The sequence below is a fragment of the Bufo bufo genome, chromosome 9, assembly GCF_905171765.1.
Source record: "Bufo bufo chromosome 9, aBufBuf1.1, whole genome shotgun sequence".
Classification (NCBI taxonomy): Eukaryota; Metazoa; Chordata; class Amphibia; order Anura; family Bufonidae; genus Bufo; species Bufo bufo.
Window position 1 is genome coordinate 212,994,043 of NC_053397.1, and position 23,254 is coordinate 213,017,296.

A 23,254-nucleotide genomic window follows, 5' to 3' on the forward strand; every position below is an offset into this window, starting at 1 on the left:
AGGCAGCGGCGGGCGTCGCAATCTCGCACCTGATCCAATTATTTCGTGAAATTCTATTTCTGACATCTGAAGGTGAAAGTGCGAGGGCAGGCTGGCACGCAGGAGGAGGACGTCGGCTTTCTCTGCGAGGAAATAAGAAAAAAAAAAATCATAATAATAAGATCGTAGCACAAAAGGTTTGTGCATCAAAATGAGCAGATGATTGGCTGCAGTGAACCGCACAGAGGATCGGGCATGTCAGTACATCACATGGGGCCATCCCACTGACTTCAATAGGGAATGTGCAATACTTTATTTCCCCTGTTGGGGCGCTGCAGGGGAAATGAACACCTGCCGCCAGGTCCCCCTACAGATAATTACTGATCAATGGAGATCTCGTCAGCAGCACGCCCCGTGAGCATCCTATTGGGAGAATCCTTCTCGAAAGAGGACAAAGCCCGCAAAGGGTTACCTAAAAACAGTACTGCACTTTCTATAGGTTGTATGTGATATAGCAGCCCAGTGGCAACACCCCCCCCCCCCAAAAAAAAAACACGGCAACGTTTTTTTTTACAACCCCTTTAAAAAGGACCCATCGTCTCTCCTGACATGTCTGTCTTAGTACCTACTTGCATTCCCATCTAATAATAATTTGGGAGCATCTATTTTTATGACTCTACATGGTGCCATTCCTCTATTATTCCTGCTAGATGTTTGTAAATGAATTGCCAGCAGTCTGCAATAAAGGACCAGCTAGGTGACAGATGTTAGTTAGGTGGGTGTCCCTTCACAGTCCGACACTATCCAATCAGTGCTGCCAGTGCCAGGGTGTGCAGGGACACGTCCTCAACTGGTAAACCCATCTGGGCCTTTACTGCAAATTACTAGCAATTGATTCATAACTTCTAGCAGGAATAATAAAGGAATGGCACATCACAGAGTAAACTGGTGACACCCATCTGGATCTTTATTGCAAAATGCTAGCAATTCTTCATAAGCTTTTAGTAGGAATAACAGAGGAATGGCACAACATACAGAATAGATGTTCTAGAATTGTTATATTACACAGGGAATGCAAGTAGTTACTAAAGCAAACATGTCCGAAAAGGTGGCAAAGAGCACCTATCAACAAGATAAACCCTATTAAACCAGCCATGCTGCCTAATAGGGTGGATGCTGCTGATTAAAATGATACCTATCATGTGAAAATCGGTTAAGGCATTCCAGAGAAAAAATACTTTTATTCTTTATGTAAGTGAGGGCTTTAGGGCACTGAGAGGCGGGGCCTAGCCCCTTGGTGACCTCAGCTTTCCAGTGCTGGCCACGCCCCTCAGTGACCTGAAGCTCTCACTCGCATGAGGAATAGGAATCTTTTTTTCTCTGGAATGCCACAACCGATTTTCGAAAGACAGGTATCATTGTAATCAGCAAGATCAATGCTACCAGGCAGCATAGCTGGTTTAATAGTGTTAACCCTGCTGAGAGGTGCCCTTTAAGCATGCTTCACACATTTAGCATGATGCCAGAGGGATGGTCGGACGGTAAATGCCTTTCCGATGCACTCACTATTTACTGCATATTCCTGCCCTTGTGTATAACCTCGGGGGAGGGGATGGGAAGAGAGGAGCTCTTTAAAAAAGCATCTCTCCCTTTAAACATGCTCATCTGTGTCCTCTTTCCAGGCTGGAACTCTGCCCAATTTATATCTATCAATGTGTTTCTTCGGCTAGTTATTTTTTAAGTGCATCTGTTGCTCTTGGAGGGAACATTTAATGACAATCTGTTTGGAATGGGCTGATATAATATTTATGCCGCTGGGGATTAAAAGCATTTGTCGATGAAGAGTCCTTCTTGGAAGATTAATCCACCTGAGCACTGTACATGAGAGTCAAGAAATTAACCGTTTCTTCCCATATATAGAAGGAAGGATTAGAAAACCTACCACGAAGTTAGACGCTAAGCAGAAGTGGATGGCGTTATTTAGATTCCAGGATTTAAAGGGAAACTCTAACCCTATATAATTTTTTGGGGTCTAAAATAGCATGTTGAGTAATTTCATTATATATCTTTAGAGCTCAGTTATCCTTTGCAGGGAATTCACTGATAGGACTAGCGCAGCTGAATACCTTTCACTTAGCGATCCGTGGCTTCATTCAGGAGAAAAAAATACTTCTAATCCATATGCAAATGAGCAGTTAGGTGCAACAAGGGCTGGCCCAAGCCACTCTGTGCACCCTTGCTCCTCCTGCTTCTTCTGCCAGCCCTGCCCTCATGTTTTTCATTGACAGCACCAGATTACTCCAGAGTCATCTAGCCTCGCCCTGTCAATCAAGAGGAAAAGGAAGGGTCCAACAGCGGAAGCAGGAGGAGCAAGGTTGCACAGATTGGCTTGGGTCCGCCCCTGATGCACTTAACAGCTCTTTTGCAAATAGATTAAAACTAAGTGAAAAGTATCATAAGATTCAGCTGAGCTAGTCCTACAAGGCATTGTACCTGGTGTAACAATACATTTCCTTCTGACAGGTTCACTTTAAAATTCTTTCTGGGACCCTACTGCCACCACTAGGAGGAGCTCACAGACATGGATTTTTCACTGAGCCCAATGGGAGTTGCATATATTTATATGCAGTGAGCTCCCTCTAGTGGTGGCTGCAGACAGACATAATTGTATCTCTGTGTGAAAGTAATACAGAATGTAAAACTCAGTAATGAAAACTGTAAAGTTATATATTACGAGGCTCACAATTTTGGACTTAATTCTGTAATTGTAAGATAAATCTGACTAACGAGGCGGTAAGAGAAGTGAGTCCTGGAAGCTTCTGGTCCCATAAATGGTCTTACCTTTTGTCAAGCTTTTAATCTTCCCGAGAGGAGATGGGACGGATACGTAGGAGCCATCTAAGACACAGACACAGAGGTAAGGAAAGTGGTAGAACCGTATATTAAAGGGGATTTCTGGGAACCAGCAGACCCTGGCAAGTCCACCTTTATTACACATAGCTCTTTTGTAGGAGAAAATATGCAATATACTGACCGCCCGGAAGTTGTGGCAATCTGAACCCTTCATGGAAAACTGAAGGTCCAGGTTCTGCAGAAGTCACATCCTTTACCAGGTTTCCGGACAGAGCTATGGATGGGATGTCATTTCTGCTGTGGATGGGGCCAGAACTATTCCTTTCCCCGTTGCATGTGCAGATGAGGTAGACTCAGGATTCAGCATGCGCCAGCGAGAGGAATAGTTCTGGCCCCATCCAAGTTCTTATAGCCCAGGCTTCAAACCTGGTAAAGGAAGTGATGTTGGTGGAAACAGGATTTTCAGAAGAGGAGTATCACGTGACTGGTTTCCTGAGCACCTGATCCACATCAGAAAGTATATTTTGTGAACTGGTCATTTTGATATAGGGGATAAAATAGTCCTGGTCACCGGGACAAGGGCTAGAAGATACAGTGTGGGCTAGTGGTGGTGTTCTTTATTTTTTTTTCATTATTATTATTATTATTATTATTTATTTGATTATGTTTTGTCTAGAGGTAATCTGGGGCTGCTAAGACCCAGAAGCTCCTGCAGTTACCCGTCACATGGTGATCACATGATTGCTGGAATCAGAGCAGGAAGTAGCATTTCCGCTGCCTGATCTTAATGCACAGCGCTCATTTAAAGCTGCATACAGAGTATACAGTCATATGTAAGGCAGGGATGGTGAAAAAAAAAAAAAATTTTTTTTAAAAAATAAATCCCTTTTCTATGGAAGAAAGGTGTGCTGTGAATCTGCTATTGTAGGAACAGGAAGTGGAGAGCAATGGCTAGCAGAGATCGGCGCAGCACCAGAAAAGCAGTGGTGGGGTATCAATGAGATGAGCAATGCTTTTTTTTTTTTTTTTTTTAAACCTTTCTTGACCTTTTTGAAACATTTTTCTCTCCCCTGGAAAACCTGTCTAAGGTGGCTCCATCACTATTACCACTGGCTCCTACTCTCCACAGTCATCCTGATGCATAGAAAAAAAGACAAACCAGTGTCGGGGCCTAAAGGAAAGAGGAAGGGGACAAAGGTTTATGTTTTTTCTATGTGCCTTGATCTTTTTGGATACAGTCAATAATGTTCTCTGATGAGTGCAGGTCTGACTCCTGACACCCCTACCGATCAGGTTTTGAATGGGCTGCTGCCCTCTGGAGTAGGCACTGGAATGACACAGCTCCGTACATTGGATAATGGCAAAGATATTCAGTACCATTCAGGACCACTACCCAGTGCACAGAGCTGTGCTGTTCCAGTGCCTATTCTAGAGGGCAGCAGCCCCGTTCAAACAGCTGATCAGTTCTAAAGTGGGAGTCAGATTTGCACCTATCTGATATTGATGATCAATCCTAAGGAAAGATAGGACATCAATATTGAAGACTTGGAAAACATCTTTAAATGCAATAATAAGACAGTATGCAGTGAGCTCCCCCTAGTGGTGGATGCAGGCAGCTAGCATTTTTGCATGTAACTTTTAAGTCTATTGGGGGGAGATTTGGATCTCAATAAAAAATGCCAACTGCTCTAAAGATATAGCATAAAACTAATCAAAAAAGAGAATTTTATACCGCTATGGAAAAAAACTAAGTGTTCAAGGATGGACATTTATATTTTTTGAGCACAAAACCGAGAAAAAAATTCAAATTTGAAAGGATGTCATATTTTTATGTAACACAGCAAAATCAGCCTTAATAATGTAATTACATGACTGTATTACCATTCAATCCCTCCAATGGCCCACAGCCATTTCTGCACTTTTAGCATGTACGCTCTTCACAAAGGCTGATCAGTACTCTAACAGAACATTCGGATATTAAATACCTCCACCGGGCTGCGAGTACTCATTACAGGGAGATTCTTCCTGAGGCCGCTTGTAATGCTTCAGCAGGGTAACGATGCCGTCGTGACCTGGAGAATTGCAAAAAATTATTTGTAATACCCAATTACAGAGCTATGGTATAAGCCATCGGCATCTTTTTGTGGCCGGTCCCTGTAGATTTCCTCTGTGCACCACAGAACGGTATTGTTGCCACAGAATGTTGCTCTGTGTATGAAAAAATATGATATTATGTATCACAAAATTGCATTCTGTCTGACAAAATGCTATTCTGTGTCACATAATGGTATTTAGTATGCCTACAGGGTATTGTGTGACACAGAATGTTAAAGGGGTTATCTGCAATTAAAAAAATATAATAATAATAATAATGGTCCCCCCTCCATATGATTAAGCATTTTAACAGCCATTACATTGGGAACCGCAGGTAGTGCAGCGCTGGCCCAGTAGGAATATTTTCAACATTATGGGGCACATTTTTTAAGACCAGCGTTTTAGAGGCCGGTCTTAATATAGGCCCTGAGCTGTCAGTGGATCCGGCCTTTCCATAACTTCGGCGCATCCAGTGCCAGTTCAAAATAAGCGGTCTTACATTTAGACCTTTTTCCACGCCTAAAACAGGCGTAGAAAGAACCAACCGTTGTGCCGCCATCACAAGCGTCCCAAAACGGATCAGTTCAGCCCCAATGCATTCTGAATGGATAAGGATCCGTTTAGAATGCATCAGTTTGCCTCCGTTCAGCCTCCATTCCGCTCTGGAGGCGGACACCAAAACGCTGCTTGCAGCGTTTTGATGTCCGCCTGACGAAACTGAGCCAAACGGATCCGTCCTGACTTACAATGTAAGTCAATGGGGACGGATCAGTTTTTACTGACACAATATGGTGCAATTGAAACATTGACTTTCAATGTAAGTCAAAACGGATCCGTTTGCATTATCATGAACAAAAAAAAATATTTTTTTTAGTTTTTTTTGTTCATGGTAATGCAAACGGATCCATTCTGAACGGATACAAGCGTTTGCATTATAGGTGCGGATCCGTATGTGCAGATACCAGATGGATCCGCACCTAAACGCATGTGTGAAAGTAGCCTTAGGCATATTTCAGCTTAGTAAATGACCCCCTATGAATGTTAAAGTGGTTAATCACATGAAAGAAGTGGGCATAAAAAAAAAAAATTCCAGATAACCTCTTTAAGTAGCCTCATAAAATGGTAACGGTATTTAATTGGTCCTTGGCCATTTTGTCTGTACAGTATTGTTACGACAGAAAATAAAAAAATTTCACAAAATTAAATTCTTAAATTTTTTTTACGGTTTCCAGTTGCAGAGCCATAAAAGTAAAGCTGGATATTGGCATTTTTTTGTAGCTGGTCCCTGGAAATTTTGTCTACAGTATGTACAGTAGGTTTGTTACAGAATGTGGTTCTGTGCAAAAAAAATGTATTACATTGTGTACAAAATTATACTCTGTCTCACAAAACGGTGTTCTGTGTCACATTGAATTTTGTGTCGCCACAGAATGGTATGCTGATATATTATGTTAAGCCTGGCCAGTGCAATTTTTTTGTGTGGGTAGTTCCTTGCAATTTTAACATCAATAGATACATATGCTAACAGATACAGTATCCCAATGTGAACAGCACATTCTGTAGTAAAAATACATTTTGTAAAACAAACGTATTTGGTTGGAGTAAAATTAAAGTCAGATTTCACTAAAATAAATTGGTTTTGCATAGCACATACAGAATGAATAAAACTTGAATAAAATTGCGCTCCACGTCACAAAACGTTCTTCCGTACTACAGAACAGTATTGTTGTCACAGAATGTGTTACAAGATTACATTCTGTATCACAAAATTATATTCTGTGTCACGAAATGGTATTCTGTCACATATTGGTACGTTCTGTCACAAAATTTTGTGTGGGAGAGACTGGTATGCCACCCCTGTTTCAGACGTAAGCTATAGGCTGTGTGATGCTAGCCACTGCCATTTTTTCTTGATTGGAGATTCCTGTAAATTTCAGTTTACATTCATTCTGTAGTAAAAAGGCAACTTTGACTTGATCATGTTTCACAAAAATCGGACAAAACTGCGCTCTGTTTCACAAAATGTTATTGTGTATCACAGAACAGTATTGTGGTCACAGAATGTCCGGTTACAAAATTAAATTTTGTGCGACAAAATTGCATTCCGTCCTAAAAAACGGCATTACAAAAATTAAGCAGAATTGTCCTATTCTGTTTCACAAAACAGTATTGTGGTCACATCTGTTACAAAATGACAGTTTGTATCACAAAATCTTATTCTGTCTTACAAAATGGCATTACAAAAATCAAACTAAATTGTCCTGTGTCACAAAATGGTATTGTGTATCACAGAACAGTATTGTGGTCACGTGTTACAAAATAACATTCTGTATCACAAAATCTTATTCTGTATCACAAAATAGCCCGACGTTTAGACCCTAAATCACTATGACTGCATGTATCGTTGGCTGCTTGGGGATACCACACACCTTTTTCGTAAGCCCACATTAGGCACGTCTGTTCATCCTTTTCCCCGCTCGATTTACTGGGATCGCTGGCGACGAGGTTCATGTCGGCTCCGTTGTCGAGCAAGAACTGAACCAGCCGTATGTGGCCGTGGTAGCACGCGCAGTGTAATCCTGCAGGATCGGGACATGAAGGCGCAAGCATTACATGAACATAATAGAAGTACACCCAATAATCATAAAGCCAGGAGTGATATTCTTCCTGGGGAAATATGTTATGCCGAGAATCACCAAGTGCTGAAAGGACAAGATGATTTTATTTTATTACAACCAACAAGCTGGTACTTATTCTGCCAGCCGGGAAGAATGATAACCTCACAACAAAAATGAATACATAAGAAAGAGAGCAAAGAATAATTGTAAGCGCTGGGAGTGCGCAAAGGACAGAACCGTAGATCACTCCAAGACGTTAACGTTTCTTAATCTAAATTAATTGCTACCCTGTGCCAGATGGGTAACCCTTAAAGTGCCTCCGCCCCAAATAATGAAACCTACGTGTGCTCCTGTTAATTTATACACTAATTCACTGGGAAGGGCATCATTACGTCCACCAGAGCTGCTCTTCCTAAGGTAACAGGAAGTGGCAGCCATTGTCGGCCATTTTGGAGGCTATGGAGAAAAGTCTTGGGTCACTCGGTCACCAGACATTATTCTTTTCTGCCTCCTGTCGTATCTTCCAGCCTAAGTATGTTAAGATGCCTACACACAAGAGAAAATATTTTAAACTATCTTCATTTGAAAAATGAAAAAGGTTTTCGGCAGGTTGGAAATTTTGATCATGGCTGGCTGAAACCATATCTGTATGGCATATCATTTGCCATTTTGTTGACTCCTTGGTCGGCTAGTTTCGTCTGGCATAGTGCTGGTGGGATGGGACATATAAATGATCCAACAGATGTCTGATTGGCACAATGACTAGCTTTACCCCTATGGCCACACTCCTGTGGCTGTTTGGCAGGGATAGGAAAAGCATTTCTGGCATCCAAGTTACCCGTTCAACCTTCCGTACAGTCATTATAGTTCCTATGTGACAGCTATGGCACCTTAGCAACCAGAGTGCCCCATTAGTACTAGCCATAATGCCCACCATGAGTAGTTGTCCCAATCTTTTTGAATGTGTGCCATGTTGCCTCCCACGAATACAAGCCACAAGACTCCCCCACCCCCAGAATAACAGTCTTGCCACAGTATACTTGCTCCCATCTCACTCCCTGGTCAGGAACTGAAATACAGGAAGTTACATTTAAGCAGCCACCAGATGGCGCTCACAAATAACATTCTGCTCCTCAGCTCATCTCTATGATCAGTGCAGAAAAGTGAGAATGGAGCTGCCGTAAAGCTTCCAACACGTATGCCCTCTTACCTGTATGTCCATCTCTACCCTGGTGGTTGATGTTGAGGACGTTTTGATCAAGAAGAAATTTAATGAGCTCCAGATTTTTGCCGTATGTGCATGCGCTGCGGACAAACCCACAAAACATCAATAACATAACAACAACGCGGCATGCTTAAGGTTAACAAAGAGTTAAAAATACTATTCAATGACGCCAATTTGACTGGGACCAGTTCCTAGTTGTGGCTTATGGAGGTTTCTGCCCCTCCATCTAAAGTTGCTTGTTTGTAAGGTTCAGCATTATTATATAGTCGTGTTCATGAGGCCTGACGCAGTGCCCATATCCAGTGGTTTTGGTGCCTCTTGGCCACTTTTTTACAGGCTGCTGTTCAGATGTTGCTCCTGACCCTGCTGCTCTCTACTTCCTCCCCACACAGGAAATGGCTGGAAATATCTGCTCTAGTTGAGGCTGAGTCACCTCTCTGGCTTGTGATTGGCTGAGTGGGCATTTCTATCCACTTCCTGTGTGTCAGGGTGGGAACAGGAAGTGGAGAGCAGCAGGAACCAGAGAGGACAGTGGCGGGCAATCAGTGAGGATATGTAATGTTTATTTTTTTTAACCCATTCGGGCCCTTTTAAAGACAAATTTTACCCCTTAAATCTTTTTGACTTCTCGATGTACCAGATGAAAGTGATGACTCAAGACATTATACGGTGATGCTGGTATGTATTATGTATCAGGAATTCAATTCAGTGAGAGAAAATGTGCCAATATTTACCTATGAAAAGCTGTTTCACTGAAAATGTTTTCCTTCGTCAGACTCTCCGTACCTGACAGCTGAATTAATTCCTTCACCACTTCAAACTTTCCATTGTAACAGGCGCTGTAAGAAAGATGGAGGTACATTAGATCAAGGGTGTCATATCAGAGAGGCTGCCCCAGTGCTCGCCATGGGGCCCATGGAGAGAGAGCTCCTTGGAGAGTGGAGTCCATGGAGAGTAGAGTCCATGGAGAGTAGAGTCCATGGAGAGTAGAGTCCATGGAGAGTAGAGTCCATGGAGAGTAGAGTCCTTGGAGAGTAGAGTCCTTGGAGAGTAGAGTCCTTGGAGAGTAGAGTCCTTGGAGAGTAGAGTCCTTGGAGAGTAGAGTCCTTGGAGAGTAGAGTCCTTGGAGAGTAGAGTCCTTGGAGAGTGGGCCTCATCCTCTTGGATCCTTCTACCATTGAGGAGTGGTGGCATGAACTAACACCTAGAAGAGGAATTTTGTGGGTTGGACTGTCCCACCAGAGGATCAATTCATGGACTCATGGTAGGTGGGAACTTAATACAACAATGGAAGAACAGGTTCTGAGAAACCCAAGAAAGGTCTCAGGAGGAAAAAAAAAGGACTCTGGCGCTGCACCATACATAGGAACTCTTGCTTCCAATTCATAAAGTGTTTCGATGAAAAAATTCCCTTCTTCAGATGTACAGGAAACATATTTTTGTCCCCGAAGCGTGTCATGTACATGTTCTGTATATATATTAAGCATAGGAACCCCAGTCTGACTTGGCTCTGAGACCAATTTTTATTATGTATGTCCCTACATAAACCTGGTTGCCCAGTTGGTAATCATTTTTAGGAAAGGGCTCAAAGTGGGTCAAAAAAAAAAAAGGAAGCCATACTCACCCCACCAATCACCTAACACTCCTGTACTGACACTTAGCTGGTCCCTGCTAGTCTCTTCTTACTGGTCCCATCTAGACACACAGGGAATGCCAGGAGATGTCTACTGCATCAATCATCTGCTGAGTTGAGTCTCCATTGTGTCCAATGACTGGCTGAACAGGTATCTCTTGCTATTTTCTGTGTGTCGAGGGGACCAGATAAGAGTCAGTCAGTATTTTTTTTATTCTGTTAACCCATTCTGAGCCCTTTCCAAAAAAAAAGTATCCCCTGCTGGACAACCCCTTTAAGTGGAGGCCCATGTTCAGAGGCCCAGGTCCTAGATTCAGGATACTCACAGGTGTAAGGACAGATTCAGGATACTCACAGGTGTAAGGACGTGTCCCCATATATATTCATCACGTGGGGCTGCAAATCAGAGTTATTCTGCAGAAGATATCTGACAATTTCATGGTGCCCGAATCGGGAGCAGAAATGAAGCGGAACGTGATCTTCATTATCTTGGGCATTGACTGTTGGAAAGATGGATAATGTGAAATGTGTAATACAGTAGGTAGCAATTATGAAACTTAAATACAAAAAAAGTCATCAAGTCCTTTTACAGCTCAGGATTCCCCTCTATGCTGCGGCGTACCAGCACCATCCATATATTGATAAACAGCCTGACTTGGACTCCTCATCACCACCAGACAGCCCACCCTCAGAGAAATCCAAACAACTCCATCTCTGCATTAAGTCCCTTAGGTATGAGGGAGTCAAATTAAAATATTCTGCGTGATTCCTGTCTTGACATATTCATAATATGATTACCTCCTCTCCAAGATCTCCTCACTCTCTCTATAGCTACATATGTCAGAGTGGATGGATTGCATTTATGAATCTCTTTAAAGTGTTTGGAGAGGGAATGGAGCTCATATCCTTTACGGATATTGGAAATATGTTCCATAACTCTCTTTTTTAGAGTTCTTTTGGTACGGCCTATATATTGTTTCTGACAGCTACACTGTAAAAGGTAGATTACATCTTTAGACTCGCAGGTAAGGGTCTCTTTGATATTGATTGTAAAGTTATTTTGTGTAGACTCTACTTTTGTTGTTTTTTTCGGAAAGGATGTGATTTTACAGTTCGAACACCTCCCACATCTAAAGAACCCCTTCATCTTTAACCAATTGGACGTCTCTTCCCCTTGAGTGTGTCTTTTGACCGTTGATGCTATTTTAGAGGCAAGATTAGCAGCTCGAGTGTAAGTAATGCGTGGGGTTGCTGTGAGTAAAGGTCCTACAAGTTTGTCATCAAGCAGGAAATGCCAATATTTCTTTATTATTCTTTCTACCTGTCTATGTTGGGAATGAAACGGCAGTATTAATCGTAGTGTTTCATCTAGCTGGGCTGGGTTGCCTGGCTGAAAAAAAATCATCCCTATTCATATGTCAGACCTTCCCCAATGCATCACTAATAATTTTCGTTGGGTATTCTCGATCTGTAAATAGTTGGCTTAACTTGTAAGCCTCATCATCAAACTGCTCGTTATCTGAGCAGTTTCATTTGAGCCGTCTAAATTGGCTCACAGGTATGTTAGTGAGCCATCTAGGCAAATGACAGCTGGAAAAGCAGATATAACTGTTCCTAGCTACTGACTTAGTATAAGTGCTACAGATAATTTTCGAAGCCTCTACTTTAATACTGAGATCCAAAAAGATAGCCTCAGTAACATCTACTGTAGGTATAAATTGTAGATTCCTGTCATTTATATTAATCTCAGCCAGAAAACAATCCAGGGATTCTCTACCGTCTTGCCATATAAGAAAACATCATCGATGTACCGGCGCCAGAGCACCAGACTCGTCCCCAGCCTTGGCGGGATGACGTCATCCTCCCAATGGGCCAGAAATAAGTTGGCATAGCTGGGGGCGATTCTGGTGCCCATTGCGGTACCGGTTAGCTGTAAATAGAACTGATCTTCAAACGAAAAATAATTGTGAGATAGTATGCAATTCACAGCCTTCAAAAGGAAATCTATCTGTTTGGCCTCCAATTGATCCCTCCTTCCAAAATGTTCTTCTAGGGCCTGTAATCCTTTTTTGTGTTCTATCACTGTATACAGTGAGCTAACATCCATAGTGCCCATAATATAATGGTCCTCCCATTTTAATGTTTCTAAGACCTGTATTATTTCAGTTGTATCTTTAATATAGGATGGAGTCTCCTTGACCAGTGGTTGTAATCATTGGTCAATATACTTTGATAAATTAGACGAGATGCATTCTATCCCTGAGACAATCGGTCTTCCAGGTGAGGACCTTAGATTTTAGTGTATCTTTGGGACGCAATAGAATGCTGGTATTCTCCTTTGCGTCCCCAGGATGAATTTAGCCTCACTGTCTACCATAAACCCTTCCTTTAGCCCCACATTACACAGGTTTGTGAGTTCCTTGTAATAGTTTTCTGTGGGATCTGTTTTTAGTTTTTGATAAGTTATTATATCATTAAGCTGTCTTAGACACTCATTTCTATATAGTTCAGTGTCCATTACTACAACAGCCCCACCCTTGTCAGCTGGACGTATTGTGATATCATGTGTTTGCTGTAGTTCCTGGATAGCCTCAAATTCTTTACGGCTGAGGTTATCTCAAATTCTGCCATTTTTGAGGAGTCTTAATTCTCTTTCTACATTCTTTTTGTTCCCCTGTTTCTTGTTTAGGATACTTTCTAGATTTTAGTTTAAGGGTAGTATGTGGGCATTTCTCTATTTCTTTTACTTCCACATTAATGGAAAAATATATTTTTTGAGACATAGTCTCCTCATACATTTCTCCCCTCCTATAAATGTGGAGAATTTGTCTAATTTTTTGGTTGGAGCAAATTTAAGGCCTTTGTTTAAAAAGGACATTTGTGCCTCTGTGAATTGTGATTGACTGATGTTAATTACATTTGATGTGTCCTGTGATGGCTGTGATTTGACAGCACCTGGACCCCACCTCCCTATCAGACCACCCCCCTCCTTCTCTGCACTATAAGCCAGGATTTCTATAAGATTTTTTTATACATTTTTTTAATACTTTTTTTAATACCTTTTTATCATTGTATGAATATTGTAATTATGTCCTGGTTTTATTAGTATACAGGTTTAGGCTAAAGGACCACTCTCATATTGTCATTTTATTCTATTTTATTTCATATATATGTATTTCTATATGTATCTTTGTCATGGTCTTATATAGGGGTATGATGAATATGGAATAGGTATTACTGACATCACGGTAATCCATATATGGCAATTATCACTTCATACCAGAGTTTGAGAAATGCCTGTATCCCATCATCCTTTTCTGACCAAGTTTGGTATAAAAACGCTGAATCTGCCATTTGCTGACACCACCACTGAGGAAGGGGAGGTACCCTGAAACGCATTTGGCCCTGGTGTCTCAGCAAGCACCCATATTATAAGCGGTGCACCACGCCATACCTATCACAATCCAGGCTCAATCTTGACAAAGGGTACCGTATTAGGACCCGAAACGTTGCATTAGCCGTAAATGTAATCGTGTGTACTACTGTACGAATAAAACTCAAATAGCAACTTCATTTGGTGTGCTGTCTCCGCCATCTTTTGTGGAAAATTGTGTCAGAAGTGGGATATAATTCTGAACAAATACGCTTTTCTTTAAGAAAAACATATTCCTCCTTATCTTCTTTCATGGGGTCTCTGATTTGTTTCAGCTTAATTTTACTCTATGTAAATTATGAAATATTAATGGAAACAATCAACAAGTTGCTCTTGGCTGATCTGTTAAGTTTATTATATGTCAGGAGCAGTTCGAGTTTGGAGGAGGCTTCTGGATTAACAAGGGACCCCCTCCCCTCTACTGCATGGCATTCAATAGCTGCCACTTGACACCAATACCAGCAGGCTGAAGTCCCAGACCAGCCTCTGAATAGCCCAGGCTAAAGTGCCTGGTCAACTGTCACCTCTGCCATGCCTACAGTCCAGTTCTGCTATGTGTCTATATAGTACCAGGAGTATCATTCATTAAGTATTAATATATCTTGGTATTCAATAAGATTTGGCAGAAGCAGCTCCCCCGTGTCACTCCTGACTCCTAAGGCAGGGCTTGACAAATTTCCTTGGAATCTAGGAGCCAGCTAAAAAAGTTAGGAGCCAGGCGGAGCCGCGTCATAAAATCTATATTGCAATATAATTTTAAGCATGTGCGATATATTGTTTTCTATATTTAGGGGGGGGGGGGGGGTTTAAACTTTTTTTTTTAAACTTTTTATTTAATAACTATTAGCCTCCTTAAGGGCTAGAACCCTTGTCATATTCACCCTAATAGAGCTCTATTAGGGTGAATAGGACTTTACACTCTCCCTGCTGCCCTGTGCTTTGTGCACACAACAGCAGGGAGCAGACCATGGCAGCCAGCCTATCATGTGCTCCCCAGCCTATGATCAGCCCCCCCAGCCTCTGATCAGCCCCCCCAGCCTATCATGTGCCCCCCAGCCTCTGATCAGCCCCCCAGCCTATCATGTGCCCCCCAGCCTCTGATCAGCCCCTCCAGCCTCTGATCAGCCCCTCCAGCCTCTGATCAGCCCCCCCAGCCTCTGATCAGCCCCCCCAGCCTCTGATCAGCCCCTCCAGCCTCTGATCAGCCCCTCCAGCCTCTGATCAGCCCCTCCAGCCTCTCCCTCTTATCAGCCCCCTCTGGTAACAAACCCACCCCCCCTCCCCAGTATTAATCATTGGTGGCAGTGGCCACAGGGTCTCCCTCCTCCCCCAACATTGGTGGCAGTGGGCAGTTCCGATCGGAGTCCCAGCAGTGTAATGCTGGGGCTCCGATCGGTTACCATGGCAGCCTGGACGCTACTGAAGTGGCTGCGATGGTATGTTAGTGAGCAGCATTATACTCACGTGCGCCGTGATCGCCGGCCGGGAGCTCCTTCTTCTCATAGGTCTGTGCGGCGTATTGCTAATGCTATAAGCATTAGCAATGAGCCGCACAGACAGAAGAAGGAGCGCCCGGCGGCCACGGCGCACGCGACTATAATGCTGCTCACTAACATACCATGGCAGCCAGGACTTCAGTAGCGTGACTCCTGGCTGCCATGGTAACCGATCGGAGCCCCAGCATTACACTGCTGGGACTCCGATCGGAACTGCCCACTGCCACCAATGCAGACAAACATTCCCGGCAGTCATAGGGGCCGGGATATGGCCGGCACATTGGTATTCAGGCATTCATTGGTGGCGCAGTGGCCACAGTCCCTCCCTTCCTCCTCCTCCTCCTCTGTTCTCATTGGTGGTCAGCGGCAGCCGCGCACAGTGGGGAGGGAGGGACTCCTCTCCTTCTCCACTGTCTGTGCCGGCTCAGGAAACCACGGTGCGCGCGGAGAGCAGATCTTTGAAAACGGGCTGACAAATACCCAAGCGCCAGGACCAAATTCCTGGTAACCATGGCGACCTGGGATTTGTCGAGCCCTGTCCTAAGGTGTCCCTTCTTGTCCCTGCGCCGCGCCAGTTGACTGCCCAGCTTCGTCAGAGGGAAGGAAACAACCACAAGGGCCCTGGTATGGATGAAGATAACTTTTCCAATGCATTTCGTTGGCCTTGGGCCAACTCATCAGGGGACTCGCAACAATATGTCAGCAGTTTATCAACAAACTAAAAGTTCAACTTAACTTCAAAGTGGAGATGAAGGCTCAATTGGATGCAGAGGTATAGTCTGGAAGTCGCCTTCCATTCCACCCCACAAAACGAGGCCCTCCGTTTTCACATGCTGCATGGTGTCCAGCCGGGCTTGTGGCAGAGGCGCATGAGAAGCTGTGCCGCGGCGCTTTTTAAAGCCAGCCGCATAGACCGGTAGCCACGCCCCCTCCGGCATGTGACCTGTAATACCACCCGTCATATGATCAAAAGCCTGTGACATCACCGTCACATGGGCTGTCATGTGACTCGGAAGGTCCGGGGCAGCAATCACATGATGAAAGAGTGCATCAATTTATCCATCCAATATCAACCACACCCACTAAATGACACTGCTGAGAGGTGTGGTATGACGGGAGAAAAGATGTCAATCAGACAACAAGCATCCCCATCACTTCCAACAAGGCTGCGCTAAAGCATTAATAGCGCTAGTTTATCTAATAGGAGACTACGGGCACAGTGTAGTAACTCTGCCAAGTCTAAACAGGGCTTTAAATGGCCAGGATTAAAATGGTCAACAGGGTCTAGAAAAAAAGGAGGCTGTTAGGTAATATAACCTCCAATTTGAGCATGTCCACAGAGGGCAGAGAGGATGTACGCAGAGGGGGACCATGGTGGAACCTAGATATAACAGCCATAGAAAAGTTGTTTATTAAGACCCCTCGGTTGGGTCGTTTTCAATTTAAATATCCACCAGGTCTCCCCTCTGCAAAATCCTCTTCTACCAGTCACCTTCTCTCTATAATGGGGAAACAACCTCGATCCCCAAACCTCTGAGGCCTTCACAGAAAAGAATACATTACACACAGGTGGTCTAATGAGGTGGCTTCTGAAGGCAACTGGTCACACTGGATTTTATTTAGGGGTATCAGAGTACAGGGGGCTGAATACAAATGAAAGCCATACTTTTCAGCTTTTTACAGTGGGATGCGAAAGTTTGGGCAACCTTGTTAATCGTCATGATTTCCCTGTATAAATCGTTGGTTGTTACGATAAAAAAATGTCAGTTAAATATATCATATAGGAGACACACACAGTGATATTTGAGAAGTGAAATGAAGTTTATTGGATTTACAGAAAGTTTGCTATAATTGTTTAAACAAAATTAGTCAGATGCATAAATTTGGGCACCACAAAAAAGAAATGAAATCAATATTTAGTAGATCCTCCTTTTGCAGAAATTACAGCCTCTAAACGCTTCCTGTAGGTTCCAATGAGAGTCTGGATTCTGGTTGAAGGTATTTTGGACCATTCCTCTTTACAAAACATCTTTAGTTCATTCAGGTTTGATGGCTTCCGAGCATGGACAGCTCTCTTTAAGTCACACCACAGATTTTCAATTATATTCAGGTCTGGGGACTGAGATGGCCATTCCAGAACGTTGTACTTCTTCCTCTGCATAAATGCCTTAGTGGATTTTGAGCAGTGTTTAGGGTCGTTGTCTTGGTGAAAGATTCAGCCCCGGCGCAGCGTCAGCTTTGTCACTGATTCCTGGACATTGGTCTCCAGAATCTGCTGATACTGAGTGGAATCCATGCGTCCCTCAACTTTGACAAGATTCCCAGTCCCTGCACTGGCCACAAAGCCCCACAGCATGATGGAACCACCACCATATTTTACTGTAGGTAGCAGGTGTTTTTCTTGGAATGCTGTGTTCTTTTTCCTCCATGCATAACGCCCCTTGTTATGGCCAAATAACTCAATTTTAGTTTCATCAGTCCACAGCACCTTATTCCAAAATGAAGCTGGCTTGTCCAAATGTGCTTTAGCCCACCTCAAGCGTCACTTTTTGTGCTGTGGGCAGAAAAAAGTCTTCCTCTGCATCACTCTCGCATACAGCATCTCCTTGTGTAAAGTGCGCCGAATGGCTGAACGATGCACGGTGACTCCATCTGCAGCAAGATGATGTTGTAGGTCTTTGGTGCTGGTCTGTGGGTTGACTCTGACTGTTCTCACCATTCGTCGCTTCTGTCTATCCGAGATTTTTCTTGGTCTGCCACTTCGAGCCTTAACTTGAACTGAGGCTATGGTCTTCCATTTCCTCAATATGTTTCTAACTGTGGAAACAGATGGCTGAAATCTCTGAGACAGCTTTCTGTATCCTTCCCCTAAACCATGATGGTGAACAATCTTTGTCTTCAGGTCATTTGAGAGTTGTTTTGAGACCCCCATGTTGCTACTCTTCAGAGAAATTAAAAGAGGAGGGAAACTTACAATTGACCCCCTTAAATACTCTTTCTCATAATTGGATTCACCTGTGTATGTAGGTCAGGGGTCACTGAGCTTACCAAGCCAATTTGAGTTCCAATAATTAGTTCTAAAGGTTTTGGAATCAATAAAATGACAACAGTGCCCAAATTTATGCACCTGCCTAATTTTGTTTAAACAATTATAGCACACTTTCTGTAAATCCAATAAACGTCATTTCACTTCTCAAATATCACTGTGTGTGTCTCCTATATGATATATTTAACTGACATTTTTTATCATAACAACCAACGATTTATACAGGAAAATCATGACGATTAACAAGGTTGCCCAAACTTTAGCATCCCACTGTATTTATTAAACAACTTGGAAAACCATGTATCATTTTCTAGTCACTTCACTTTGTGTTGGTCTATCACATAAAATCCCAATAAAATACATTTAAGTTTTTGGGTGTAACGTGAAAAATTGTGGAAAAGTTCAGGGGGTATGAATACTTTTTCAAGGCACTAGCTAACTATGTGTTTCCAGTATGAAGTTTCACTTTATAGGGGTATTTCCATCTTAGGCTACTTTCACACCTGCGTTTGGTGCGGATCCGTCTGGTATCTGCACAGACGGATCCGCACCTATAATGCAAACGCTTGGATCCGTTCAGAACGGATCCGTTTGCATTACCATGAACAAAAAAAAAAAATTTTTTTTAATTTTTTTTGTTCATGATAATGCAAACGGATCCGTTTTGACTTTACATTGAAAGTCAATGGGGGACGGATCCGTTTGAAAACTGAGCCATATTGTGTCAACTTCAAACGGATCCGTCCCCATTGACTTACATTGTAATTCTGGACGGATCCGTTTGCCTCCGCACGGCCAGGCGGACACCCGAACGCTGCAAGAAGCGTTCAGGTGTCCGCCTGCTGAGCGGAGTGGAGGACAAACGGTGCCAGACTGATGCATTCTGAGCGGATCCGCCTCCACTCAGAATGCATTAGGGCTGGACGGATCCGTTCGGGGCCGCTTGTGAGAGCCTTCAAACGAAACTCACAAGCGGAGCCCCGAACGCTAGTGTGAAAGTAGCCTTAGACATGTAATATTCATCTTCATACTCCAGGAGGTGTCACCTCCGGCGTATGGAGGTCCCCTGATCCACCTGGAGTGATGACCACTGGCCACAGCATCCAAGTGCAGAATGAATGGAGAGACAGCTGAGCTGAGCAGATATGCAGCCCCCTCCCCAGACAGCCTCTGGTGACCCCCATTCTGGAGATAGGTGATGGTTGGATCCACATTTATGGCATACCCTGTGAAAGTGGAAATAGTCTTCAGTGTCTACTATACCCCCCAAAGTAGTTGAGGGGCTCCCCATATCTAAAAAGTGACAAAATGCTTACCATCTGTCTTGGTACCTTCTTCCATTAATAATTTTGTGATTGTGAGATATCCCTTGGCTGAGGCAAGGTGCAGGGGTCTGTCTCCGACCTCTCCACTCATATTAACATCTGCACCAAATTTCAAGAGAAGACGAGTGACCTACCGCGTACCAAGAAAATGGGAGATGGGTAAGAGGGGGTGCTCAAACGAAGACTCCCCTTAATGGGGCATAGCAACTGGGTTGTCATAAATAATCATGGATTTAACACCGTCCCCCTAAGCCTTTCTTAAAAAGCAGAGTTAAATGATATGATTTCTTCTGCTGCCACTAAGGGGACCTCACTGCATATGGCTTTATAGAGTTAAACTGAAGCTGTACACATCTCTATGCAGTGAGCTCCCCCTAGTGGAGGAAGTCATAATTTCATCATGTGCCTGGTGTTAAGGGCAGCAGTGAATTTGGAGCTCTATATCAGAAAACCAGAGCTCTGACACGCTTTAAAAAAAATTGTTCAATAGAATAACAAATCAAGCTCTGCTACATCTCTGTTCACATCCCTACAGACAATTCAAGTTAATATATCTCACCTGCTCATGCCCGTTGTACGCGGCAATGTGTAATGGGGTAAAGAATACTGCGTCCTGAACGTTGACATATGCCCCGTGTTGTAATAAAATGTCGACTGCCTGAGCGTGAAAGAATAAAGATTTCACATATGAGAAGAAGTCAAGGAAAGACAGAAGGGTGATGAAACACAAACACCAGCAGATCCGCTACAGATGGGTGCAGAGAGCGCCGACGTCTGAATTCTACAAGTCGATTAGAGTAAAATATTTTACTCATTGGACTATGAACAACAAAATAAAAATTATCTGATGGATGTAGAGAGAAATGAGCCAGGAACATGGAGGAAGAGTGGTGCACGTGTAAAATGGGAACAGCCATGCCAATCCTCACACTCTTTGGTACCAATCTCCATTGAGGCTCATAGTCTAAATTCCAAAATAAACTTGTAAATCAGATCACCTGAAGGAACCCATTAAAACATGGGGAGAACATGCAAACTCCATGCATGAAGACCAGTTTTCTCACCTACTAAAGAAACCACCAAGCAGCAGCATCAGTTGGACACCTGAAACAGCAGGTGGTGCATACTTGGACTGCACCCTGTCACCCATGATCCAAGATACCCTGGACTACCTCGCATGCAAACTTGAAGTGTGGCCGCAACTGGCCGAATTTTGGACATGTTTTCATGCCCGGCCAGTAGTGTGGCATCAGAGCGGGTGTTCACTGCGGCGGGGGTCATAGTTACCCGTAAGAGAAGTTGTCTTTTCTCCCAAATGTTGAGAGTATCCTTCATAAAGATGAATCAGGCGTAGATTTCCAGACACCGATTCCTGATGCAATAGAGTAGATCATTCTGCCACTAATGATCATCATACTGTAGTGGGCTGGCAAACCGGAATATTGTGCAAAATGGGCCGTTACTTCTCTCCACGTGCCGCTGCCACCATTCTGAAGCTGCCATCCACCTGCTGCCTCTATTCCTACAAAGGGGCTTCTCGGCCTACTGGTGTCTCGAACATCTTCGTGACAGGTGCCAGGAGATCAGAAAGATTGGCAACACGTTGATCTTACTAGTTCCTTGTGGATCAATTGTGTTTGTGTTGTTTTGGAAATGCCCACACCCCTTGCTTCAGGTGTGGTGTGTGTGGTCATTTGACCTTGCCTACTTATTTCCGTCTCTCCCTCTCAGGGGTGCGGTTTATAGATTCTTTCCCTGGACTTCAAGCTAGCTGTTTGTTGGGTCTCTGCTGAGCTCCCTGCTGCTGCAGTTGTTCTACTTGAAGTTAAGTCTTGTCTTCCTTTTGTATTTTGTTTGTTATTTCTCCCTGTCTTTGGTATTAGGCTTGAGGTAGACTCCTGTTCCTTCAGCTGGGAAGGAATAGGTTGTCTGTAGCCCTTTCACTATCTTCGGGGTCGGTTTAGGGTGAGCCAGGCTCCTAGGTTCCGGCGGATGAACATTCCTACCTCTGAGATCTGTTCATTCTGTTAGCAGTCAGAGCTGGGCTTAGGGTTCCATTAGGTGGTGACCTTTCCCGTTTCCCTAGGTTTCAGGCATGATACCCCCCCCCCCCCTCCCTCTTGTGTTTGGTGTGGAGTTTCCCTTCCACACCACGCCGTGACCACTGGTATGTACATGTTACATTTTTACAAGGATATGCATACCACTGGGTCTTGCTATTACACTGCTGTTGTTGGGTTCTGCTACTACTGTGATCTGCCACCATCTTGTGTTGTATGTATGAGCACAGCCTTAGGGTCCATTCACACGTCCCCATGGAACTGCCTATTCTTGTCCGCAATTGCAGACAAAAATAGGACATGTTCTATTTTTTTGCAGAGCCGCGTCCCAGAAGTTCGGGGCCGTGCTCCGGAAATGCGGGTGCTCTTCGCATCTCTTCCAGCCCCATAGAGAATGAATGGGTCCGAACCCGTTCCCGATATTGCGGAACGGATGAGCACCCATTTGCGGACGTGTGAATGGACCCTTACTGCCACTGATGCTAATGCTGCAGTCCCCACTCTGTCATGGGGCCACTATTGTCACTGCTACTGCTGCCATCCTCCTCACTCTGTTATGGGACCAGTACTTGAATCTGGGTAAACTGCACAGTTAAGTCCTTTACTGAAGGGTGCTGTATGCATTTCTTTTTATTTACCAGAAGGGAATAGCTATGAATCTTGGTGCACACTGTTACTACCACTGCTGCTGACTACTTGAATCTTGGTTCACTGAAGAGTTAAGTCCACAGCGATAAATGAGACCTGACAGTAACATTGACCTATAATGCTGATGCACAGTAAATCTACAGCCAACTAAGGGATTAGCTATGAATCTTGCTGCACTGCACACTGATGTACACGGCCATACACTCTCCCTGCAGTTTAACTTCCAAGCCTTCACACTGAGATTGCTCAGCCAAGTGGGAAGAATATAATTAGACAGATTGTGGCAGGTATACCAGATTTATAGAGATTCATGATGAATTCATTTGGAAAGAATCAAATTTCTTGGTGACCTTCGGCAAAGCTGCCGAATAGAATTTTGACTTTTACATTTAAGTTCAATGGTTTATCCGATCTAAACATTTGTGGCATGGCACTAGGATTTACCACAAATGTCGGATGGAGCTGGTTCTGTTGGAGATGCAACAGCATGTACCATATACAGTATTGTGTAATATTATCACTTGACCAGTAGATGGCGCTGTACATTAAGGTTACCAGTTGTGTATACTGTAAAACTTGTTGGTTTCTCTCTCTCTTTTTCTCTCTTTATACCAAGATGGCTGCTGTTACAGTTTGCTGAAATGTTTTTGTATGTTTGGAACTTAATCCACACAAGTAAACCAAGTTCTACCTCATCACAAGCTCCTAGTGTCTTCTCTAATACATAACCAACAGATTATACCTCTGGGACCTGTTCCAATCTCAAGAACGAGGCCCCTTAAGCAAGGTTGTACCACCAATGAGGCCAGGTGAGGCGACTGCCTCAGACGGCACCAGGTAGGGG

The 23,254-nt window shown here is 43.6% G+C and overlaps 1 protein-coding gene across 4 annotated transcripts in view; it reads right to left on the reverse strand.

Annotated features, from left to right (window-relative positions):
- The window catches only part of TNNI3K (TNNI3 interacting kinase), a 230,894-nt gene that overhangs the window by 160,993 nt on the left and 46,647 nt on the right, over nt 1-23,254 (reverse strand). For all 4 annotated transcript variants that reach the window (XR_005774108.1, XR_005774106.1, XM_040406705.1 and 1 more), the window contains 9 exons: nt 20,262-20,360; nt 19,694-19,832; nt 10,758-10,902; nt 9,504-9,608; nt 8,755-8,849; nt 7,356-7,505; nt 4,818-4,904; nt 2,821-2,877; nt 30-122 (listed from right to left, as the gene is read on the reverse strand). Coding sequence is in view for 2 of the 4 variants with exons in the window: in XM_040406705.1 (XP_040262639.1) it covers nt 30-122; nt 2,821-2,877; nt 4,818-4,904; nt 7,356-7,505; nt 8,755-8,849; nt 9,504-9,608; nt 10,758-10,902; nt 19,694-19,832; nt 20,262-20,360 (970 nt within the window). In the remaining 2 variants the exon portion in view is untranslated. The remainder of the gene's footprint in view (nt 1-29; nt 123-2,820; nt 2,878-4,817; nt 4,905-7,355; nt 7,506-8,754; nt 8,850-9,503; nt 9,609-10,757; nt 10,903-19,693; nt 19,833-20,261; nt 20,361-23,254) is intronic.